Source organism: Sceloporus undulatus, chromosome 1, assembly GCF_019175285.1.
Source record: "Sceloporus undulatus isolate JIND9_A2432 ecotype Alabama chromosome 1, SceUnd_v1.1, whole genome shotgun sequence".
Classification (NCBI taxonomy): Eukaryota; Metazoa; Chordata; class Lepidosauria; order Squamata; family Phrynosomatidae; genus Sceloporus; species Sceloporus undulatus.
Genome location: NC_056522.1, coordinates 262,919,980 through 262,929,861, shown reverse-complemented (window position 1 = coordinate 262,929,861; position 9,882 = coordinate 262,919,980). Strand labels below are relative to the sequence as shown.

Sequence of the window (9,882 nt, the reverse complement as noted above, 5' to 3'; positions counted from 1 at the left end):
TTCCATCTGTTCTACTGTGCTTCTTATACAGTATCTATTCATCTTTAATACTACCTCTTGTATAAGAATAAACCTGAGGCTTATGAAGGAGGGATGCTGTAGCCCTGCTGAAGCATTAAGTTAGTCAGTGAAACCCTGCAGTGTCCCCCCTGATAGCCAGTGCTGGACAGAAGAGTTTCTTAACCATTTCTGGAAAGTGGATCTCTTTAGAGAAAATTGTTTATAGTGCAGGCTAGAAAATATAAAGGCCTGTTGTGGAGTAGCAGTTTCAGTGTCGGACCACAGCTTTGAAGACAAGGTTTTGAATCCATGCAAGAAAACCCACTGGGTGAGCTTGAATGAATTGTATTATCAGCCTGACAGGATGACAAAGGCAAATTCCCTCTGAACAAATCTAGCCAAGAAAACTTTGTGACAGGGTTGCTTTAAGGTCACCACAAATGGGAAATACAGAAGGTATGCAACAGCAACAATCCAATGGTGCTTTTCTCTTAGTGCACAGCTAAGGAATCTGTGGCCCTCCAGCTGTTTCACTTCTGAACTACAAATCCCAGCATCCCCCAGAGGGCCCTAGAGGCATTGAGTGATAAGAAATGTCACCACCTGTAACATTACTTAAGCAACCTTACTGGTTTAAACTGAATTTCTTTGGTCTTTACTGCTCTGTTGGGTCTGTAGTTTAAGTAAGTCATAGCATTATTGTTTTTTGTTGTTGTAACATTTCTTAAATGTATGTTTTTCCAGTGGGGCCATATGGTGGGCTAGCAATATAAATTTTTAAAAATTAAGATAAAGGAAAGAGATAATAAAAGACGCCTGGCTGTTGCACTTTCTTACCACAGCTGAGCGCCTGTGTCTGACTTTAATGCCACTAATTTATTTAGCTAGTCTGTCTTTGTACCTTTTGATTGCTAGTTAATCATTTTCTTCTGGCCCTGGACAGCATACCCAAGAATTTTATGAATAAGGGCCAGATCAGACAGCATGATTTGTTTTACAAAGATCAGTCAGGAGTGGCCCTGCCTTGTGCAGCACTAGGGTGTGATGATACAGCAGCCCTCTGCAAGCTCTTAATTATGCGCACCATCATCATAATTTATTTACGGTCATAAACCAAAATATAATTGTGCACACTGCAGTGAACTGTGTCTGTGATTCCCTGGCAGCTGGAGGTTTCCACATCAGTGGAGTGATGAACCCCTGTTCCCAAAATAGGATCAGCACCTTGCATAGTTCAAGCTAACCTCTGAAACAAGCCCGCTGTGTCACTAGCAGATGACAGATACCACTGCTGTGATTTCTTTGCTTCTTAGGTCATATTGTCAATACAATTGTGTGCAAGAGGTGGGCAGAGCCAGGAACCCATGGAACAAAAATAAGTTAATTGGCTCCAAGTTTGTGCTTTTTAAAAAAACACTTTTTAAAACAAGAAAGTCAAAGAAATCAATTTTACTTCTAACATAGCCAGTCCTTCATTTGCTGAGGGAAAGAGAATGAATTTTGTAATCAGGATATGTGGAAGAATATACCAGTTTCACTAGCAGTAATTTAATATGTCCACAGGCAAAGTTTTTATAATATTTAGCTTCTTCACATCAGCCGTATGGGGCAGTCTGTGTGTGTGAAAGAGTGGGGGGGGGGGGGGTCCATCACTGAGCTGGAGCTTGAATCCTGTTCAGATTCTATTGCCTACCCATTGCACCCACAGTTGGCAATATATTTTAATGTAAAATTAATAAGTGCTGTTTAACTGGGTCTGAATAATGAATAACATCCATCCCTTGCCTGTTTCCTGTGTGTGTTTCACTCTATCTGCCCTACATAGTTTTTGCACGATGCCTTAAGAGGGTTATAATCCCCTTTAGTGCATCTCAGTGTTGATGACTTTCCATGTCTGTGCATTGAAAACAGTTTTTAACTGACTGGGGTTTCATATCAGCAGAGAATGTGATTATCAGCGACTGTAACTTGGTGCCTTATAAGTGATGTTTCTGCTTTGTTTCAGTACTCCTTGCAATGTTTTGGTATGGTGTCCTTTGTTGTATGATGTCATGTAACTTGAATGGCAGATGGTTGTGAGGAGCTAAGTTTCATCCAAACTTTCCGGTTGTTAATTCTTTTCTTTTTTTCTTTCAGGTCTCTGTGTTGTGAGGGGTCCCTGAGCTGGGACTGGCCAGAAGATGACAGAATACAAGCTGGTGGTTGTGGGAGCTGGAGGTGTAGGGAAAAGTGCTTTGACAATTCAGCTTATCCAGAACCATTTTGTTGATGAATATGATCCTACAATAGAGGTGAGCAGACTACTTGTTTTGAGAAAGGCACCTTTGAATTTCTTCCTTTTTTGCTTCCATGGTTTTGTTGTCCAACACTCTTCCATGCAGGAATACAAAACTAAAGTACTCCTAGAAGATGCTCATCCAACCTCTATTTAATAACATCTAGAGTCCCTCAACTTGCAAGGCAGTAGGTTCCAACAGTTCTTACAGTAAAGAAGTTCTTCCAGATGTTTAGGTAAAATTGCTTTTCTTGTCATTTAAATCTATTAATTCATATTCTAATCTCTGTAGCATGCAGATTCTATATGACATTCCTTCAGATAATTAAAGCTGGCTACCATAGTATCTCTCAGTCTTCTCTTCTTTTGCCTGGTTTCTTTCAAAGAGGAAAGTATGAAGTTTAGCCACTCTCCTTACCCACATCCAGAAACTATTTAAAGACAAGAAGCAAAGCAAACACAACAACAGGTCTTCCAAAGAGACTAATAGCCACAGTAGCAGATGATGATGATGAAGATGATACTAGCACCACCTTTTCCCAATCTGGGTCTCAAGGCATCTCATAAAAAGAGGCATAATTTTTAAAAAATGTGCCAAATATAAATAAAAAATTAACTAATCCATAAAATTAAAACCAGTTAAAAACACAACTATTAAAAGCAGGGGTAGGCAACCTTTTTGAGCCGGGGGCCGGGTTGATGTCCCCCAGACAACGGGGGGTGGAGGTGGGGAATAAATAATTAAATAATATAGGACATTTTCAAATGTAGGATGCATTTTTTAAAATGGAGGACATGGCGAAAAATTTGGAGGATTTTTAAAAAATGTTAAATAAAATCCAGTTTTTTTAGGTATGATCAAAATGGAGGACATTTGGGCATTATTCCTAGACAGATGGCAAAAATTTACTTCCCTTTCTGGCCAACCCCCCCCCCCCCCATTCCAAACAGCACATTTGGGCATTGGACATGGCTTTACTTAAGATGGCCTCTTGCATATTTCAGAGGCTTATTGCATAACCAAACTCTTTGGGTTTCACACTGAAGATGAGTTCACATGGCTATGCATATTGAACATGTCAAGGTGGTTTCACATTTCTTGCACCAAGTGGACTTCTCAGAAGTGTGTACTTGGTCAAGGGACTTTGGTTTTTCTTCACTGTGCATGAGTTTGTAAAAAGCACAGCAATTTACATTGGCCATGCCTCAGAGGCTTCCTGATATCAATATCACCATTAAAGAATCAAAAACACACAGAAAAGGCACTTTGGAAAGTCACACTCTCTTGGCTTCAGAAACAGTGTGTGCATGTCTCTGAAGCTGACTCATATCATCATCATCATCATCATCATCACACTATCATTGTCAAACCAAGGGAGACTTGTTAGCATTAAAAGCACCCAAAAATAAAAATTTAAAAAACCTTGAGGCCTCTGGCCACTCACCACCTCTTCCTTCCTCCTCCTCCTTCTGCTCCCCCCTCCTCCTCTTCCTCCTCTTCTTTCTTCTCCTCCTCCCCCTCCTCTTCTTCCTCCTCCCCCCTCCTCCATGCACCACGCGGCCTGGGGGCGGGGCGGAGGAGGCAGAGGAGAAGGAGGTGGGTGGCGCGGGCCCACGCGGGGAGGCAGGGAGGGCAGTGCGGGACTTCCCCCTTTGCCTCCTCTGCCCCAGGCCACGCGGCCCTCCTCTTTCTCCTCCGCGCGGTGGAGGAGGAGGAGGGCAGCGCGGTCAAGTGGCCGAGGAGGAGGAGGCGGCGGTGACAGGACTGGGCTGGGGCTGGTCCTGCTGCCTCCGCGGGCCGCATCCGGCCCATGGGCCGGGGGTTGCCGACCCCTGATTAAAAGCAACAGGTACTACATCAATTCTGCAAGACCTGGTCCCTTTAAACATTCTGTCTTCAGATGACTGACAGAATGAATGAATGATAAAGTCTTAGCCTACCTGCACAAAGATAGCAAAGAGGGTGCCAGTCTGATCTCTTTTGGAAAGATGTTCCAGAACCTGGGATCAGCTACTGAGTGTGTTCCAGCCAGTTGTACTGTGCAGATGATGGGACAGAGAGGTAGGAGCTCTCAAGAAAATTTCAAAAAACAGGCAAATTCTTATAGGAGAATACAGTCCTTCAGATAATTTGGACCTAAGCCATATAGCACTTCAAAAGTTATAACCAGCACATTGACTTATGCCTAGAAACAGACTGGCAGCCAGTGGAGCTGTTTCAACAAGAGAGTTGTGTGACCCCTGTAACCAGCTCCAGCTAACAACCTGGCTGCAGCTCTTTGAACCAACTGAAGTTTCTGAACACTCTCCAGAGGCACCCCCTCATAGAACATGTTCCAGTAATCCAAATTGTGTGCCTGTGGACTAGATTATAAAGTCAGTTCAAAACCAACTCTCAAATGTACTTGAGAGGGAGTGGCCAGCAGGAAATCTTCACAGGCCTTGTGAGTTCTGCCACTTATTGATCAAGGTGCATTTTCTACAATCACTATGATGTCTGGCTAATGGAAAAGGCACAAGATTTGTGTTTGGAAACTTTAGTCAGCTGTAGCACATTCAGCTTAGACACTGGGGAACTGCAGGTTTAGTAAAATTAAGTTAATAGCCTCCTGAAACTAAACATGTCAGGCTGTAGGGAAGGATTGTTTTGTTTTGTTTTGTGGTATTTTCTCCCATGTAAAAAAAAAAAAAGTGGTAGAGGTTATAAGTTGTTAGCACAGGATGTCACAAATGCTGAACAGTCTAGTTTTTTAGACAGGGATACTGAGAATGATCACATCTGGCATCCACTGTGGTACTTGGTGGTCAAATAAAAATGGCTATTGATTTTAAACTGGGTGTGCTATAGGCAAAAAACTTTGAACACTTGTAGATTTGTTTTGTCAAAGGCTCAAAATAAAAGGTAATCTTGGTGCCAGTTGGCTAAGATCTTTTTCAGTCTGATCCTACACATATGTCCATGGAGACAACTCAGTTCATAGAGTTTACTCGCAAATGTGAATGCATTAGAAGTGCAGCTTTGCTCCTCAATCATATGTGTGTTTACTCAGGCATAGGTCCCACTGTGTTCAGTGGTACATCCTCCCAGTTGAATATTGCACCATGTGTCCTGAAAGTGCAGTGCACATTTGCTTTTTTTAAAATCAATTGGGCACATGTGTACTACTTCTTATTCTTTAGACTACAGCTCCCAGAATTCCCCAGCATCCATGCTGGCTGAGGATTCTGGGAGGTGAAATCCTCCCGGGAGGGATTTTTACCAAGTTTTGAGGCTTTGGCATCACTCTATGAATGTTTGTGTTCCTCTTTCAGTATTACAGGGATGCAGGCTTTAAGCAAGCAAGGCTGAGGAAAGGTTGGCAATCCACAGGCTATCTGGGAGAGAGCCACTTGGGTGTGTGCTGAGCACCGCTTTCTGCTTCACAACTCAGTTGTCTGGTTTTGTCATCTTACTGTGAAGAATAGGAGCTTGCATTGTACTCCATGAGGCCAGTTGAGAGGGACTGTAATGAAATGAGGAGGAAACAGACCCTAGGATTGAGCGCTCCTTATAAAGATCTGTGTTAATGTTCAACTAAGTGAGAGTGCCATTGTGCTTAGCTGACTTTGGTAGGGCAGGGCCCAATTTAGTCAGATTCCCTGCTGCCTGCTCTTCTATCCTACAAATTCATTTGCAAGGACTGACAGGGTCAATCCATCATTGCTTGGGGAGGGCACTGCAAGTCAGTCTTCCAGTTGTGCTTTGCTCCCATTGTTAAGCAGTTAAAGAGGGAGCAGTTTTTCCCCCTGTTGTGTCATGTTGGAACCACTGATAATTGTAAACAATTTTCTTCCCATTCTGGTGTGGCTTATCTTGCCAATTATCTTTGAGAGTTAGAAAAACAGGGTTCTCTAAGCCCGAATTGTCAAGAGCTATTTAAAAAAAAGTTCTAATTCTTCTTGTAACGAGGTGTTGGTATCAGTAGTTTAAAGCAGCACATCTCTGGGCTGATGGGAGTTGTGTTCCAACACATCTGGATGCCACCAGATTGGGGAGGGCTGATGATGCATTGGTAGTATAGTTCAAGAATAAGTATTTGTAGAGCTGATGAAAGCAGACATCCCAGTGACAATGTTATCAATACTTCCTGTTGGTAAACTTTCCCTTCTATCTTCTGTCCATTTCAGTTCTTTTAGTGGATGGTGAGCCTCGCCTCTTTCTGAACTGGGTGAACTGTTTCTGAAGTAATGATAAGATAAAATTTTGGATAGGTGAAGCTTTAAAAATACTTTTTCAGGGACAGTTTGGTTGTGCTTCCAGAGCTCTCCTGGCTTATCTTTCATTTCCCTGTTACTGGGTTCTCCTTTACTGTTCACAGATCTTCCAATAGAATGAAAACCTACTGAGCTGGCCTTCTTTGCCTAGTTCTCTATGTTTTCTAGTGTGGTGCCAAATGTTTGATTAGATCATGGCAGGGAGGGGAGGGTTTTAGAGGAGAAAGATTATTTTTAATCACCGCAATTCTTGGTCTCTGTTTCCTTTTGCAGTTCTGTTATGGAAACAAATGTTTTGTTCCTGCTGGGTAATATAGAGGACTGAAAAAGATAAAATAATGTTCTTTGTTTTACTAATAGTTTTGGGTTCTTGTTTTTATTATTGTTCTTTGTCAGATGCTCATAAAATGGCAAAATCACAGAACCGTCTTACTGTTTAAGTATTTCTTACAGTTCCCAACTTTATACCTCCATTTGTAAAAACAAAACAAAAATTAAAAAATTATTGCCTGAATAAATTGTACTTCCAATACACAAAATATAGTTTGGTAATTTTATGCCAAACTATACTATACATAAGCAAGTTTATGTTTCTAAAGTAACAACCTGACCTTCGATCTCTAAAGGGTGCTAAATTTTCATTTATTTCAACTGTCCTGAAAATTTTCATATTTTTTTTCAGGAAGAAAACTTAAAAAAAAACAGATCCCACCCCCACAGTTTCATAGTTTCAGTAAATTTTTACTTTTAGCTCTTTTCCTCAAAACATGGCTTGGAATCTTTACATAATTACAGAACCCTATCCATTTGAATTAATTTCTGGAATGCTAGTACAGTTTGCATCCCTCACTTATAAACAGTGACCACTTTTACACTAATAATAATAATAATAATAATAATAATAATAATAATAATAATCTGTTTATTTATATACCGCTTTTCCTCGAGAATTCCTAGATGTGTGACAAAAACATAGCTTCTCTAAAAACAGAAAGAACAACGTATGAGATTATCCTTGTAAGTGACTTCAGAGGTGAAGATAGCATGCTTTCTAACAGGGGCAGGAAATGTTGCATTGGGAGCTGGATTGTCCCCTGGACCAATACGACAGGTCAGATGATGTCAGTGAGTGAGGCTCCTCATTTTGTTATTTAGTTTTTAGAAATGATTTTGGGAGAGTAAATATATGAAAAATTTTCTTAAACATTTTATTGGTCATTCTAGGACCCTTTCACTTCTCCTCTTGACCTTCTTATGAGGGATCAAAAGGATGTCTCCTGTCAGACGACCTGGCCATCTTTTTAGAACAGGCCTGGAACAGAATGGCAAAGGCACTAGATCACTGAATTAAGGAACATAAACCCCCTCTCACAGACCCAGTCTTTAAGAGAGTTGAACCTCAAAACATTCCTCTACATCTGGCACTGTAGAAGGTGACCTGTTATTCCTGGCACACTCCAGACCCAGTTCCTTCCACTTCAACGATGACCAAAAATCTAGACCATATGTAGGAAGAGGACTGTGTTGTACACTACAGACACTTGCAGCCAAATTAGATTATTGTTGAAGTAGCACAATCCTGGTCCTCAAAAAAAAAAGTCCCATGCTTCTCTGACCAATAAGGAAGGGCATAAGAATTACCCATATCTGTGACTACACAGAAGACCACTCAGAGAACGAGAGTTACATGTAGGCAATCTGTCCTTTCAGGTACCAGCATAAAATTCTAAGAACCTTGTTTTTATTTTTATTTTTTAAATGCTGATTCTGAACTATTTGGTTGTGAAAGAAAGACTTAAAGCCTGGTCCTACAGGTTTTGTTACAGAATGCTTGCATGTGAAATGTATACGTTTCCTCAGCTGAAAAGATAGTGCAGTGAGGAGGCTTTAATGCGCTTTAAATTGTTTTAAATTGATATTTAAGTGGTTTGTATTTAATGCTTTTTTATTTTTTGTATTTTGGAATACGTGTAGCTGCATTATTTTATTGATGGCTGTGAGCCACTTTGGGTCCCTTATTGTAGAAAAGCGGGGTATAATTAAATTAACAAATAAATGGTGTGAAGGAGAGGATATCTTCCAAGTTGGGAAGGGTCTGAGAAGGGATCTTGTTTGAGTACAGAATTTTAGGTATTGTATGGTTTCCTTTTTTCAGTAGATGTATAAATCCCCTATCAGTGATGATGGATCATAATACCTCCTAGAACCAGTCCCAAAACAACTGCCAAGCTTCTGTTGTACACAGTCACAAAATTGGGTCTCTCTTTAACTTTCACATGTATGCTCTTAAGACTTCTTTGGGTGTCTTCAGTTCCCTGAATCTAAGCGTCTCACTTGACAGCAGGCTAGAAAAGTACATCTTACAGAGAATGTGCTACGCATTTTGCAAGTAAACCAGAATAGAACTAGCTTGGCCATTTTCACTTTTCTGTTCCAGTGAGCCTCAGAGAAGCAAAGCTGCATCTGTAATACGAAGATGGGATGGAGTGCTTCAGCAACCAAAAGACCATTTCCCTCATGCTTGTCAGAAGCCATTGGGGAAGCTGCTGATGAATTATTGATAGGGGCACATAAATGCCTTTCTCTTGTAAAAGCCTGAGATGCCAGGCATCTTGAAAGCGACTGGCCTGTAGCCAAGCAATCACTCAGTTTTCTCACTCTCTTGGTTATTGTTCTGTCTCCTGGGTCCCCCTTTAGGAGCTAGTTGCTAGAATGATTGCAGTGAGGGATATCTGGAAGCACCATGGATTTTAACACTGTCATTTTCTGTATTTAGACAACAATTGGGAACTATTTGGGGTTTAGTGGGCTGGCTAACAGTCTACCCCAAGATGCTCCCTCCACATAATGCCATCAAGTCCTGCCCTGGTGCCCATTTTAGCTTCCTCCATGCCTCTCTCTGTACGGATGAAAGAAATGGACCAATGTTTGGAAGAGGAGAAGTAGCAGAGGGATTCCTCTGTGCACTTTTGCAGTTGGCAGGGTGGGAGCGCTATGGGCAAAGGGAGTTAGAGATCCCAAAGTGCCAATGAGTCCTTTTCTTAGTCTCCTTCAGAAGGTCAAAGTCTTGTCCAAATGAAGAGGACAAAAATGAAAAACGAGACTTGAACAGAAACATATAAAGAGGCAGTAAGAGTAGGGATGCCATATCCTGCCTGTAGGCGGGGCAATCCTGCTTTTGGCGGTGCCGTCCCGGTCCCGGTCCGGTTTCGCGCCAGTACCGGGACTGCTCCGCCTGTGGCCACCTCCACCCCCGCGCGCGCCTTCTTTGTGGCCGCGGGGTCGTCCAAGGCTTCGCTGAGGCCTGGGAGGGCTTTCCGTGGTCCGAGCTCCGGCCGCAGAGACACTCCCTC

The 9,882-nt window shown here is 41.8% G+C and overlaps 1 protein-coding gene across 1 annotated transcript in view; it reads left to right on the top strand.

Moving 5' to 3' along the window:
- Window positions 1-2,136: 2,136 nt before the first annotated feature.
- Window positions 2,137-9,882, top strand: part of HRAS (HRas proto-oncogene, GTPase) — a 29,978-nt gene continuing 22,232 nt past the window's right edge. Inside the window, exon 1 of the mRNA XM_042459220.1 lies at window positions 2,137-2,291. Coding sequence (XP_042315154.1) covers window positions 2,181-2,291 — 111 coding nt within the window. The 5' untranslated portion in view covers window positions 2,137-2,180. The remainder of the gene's footprint in view (window positions 2,292-9,882) is intronic.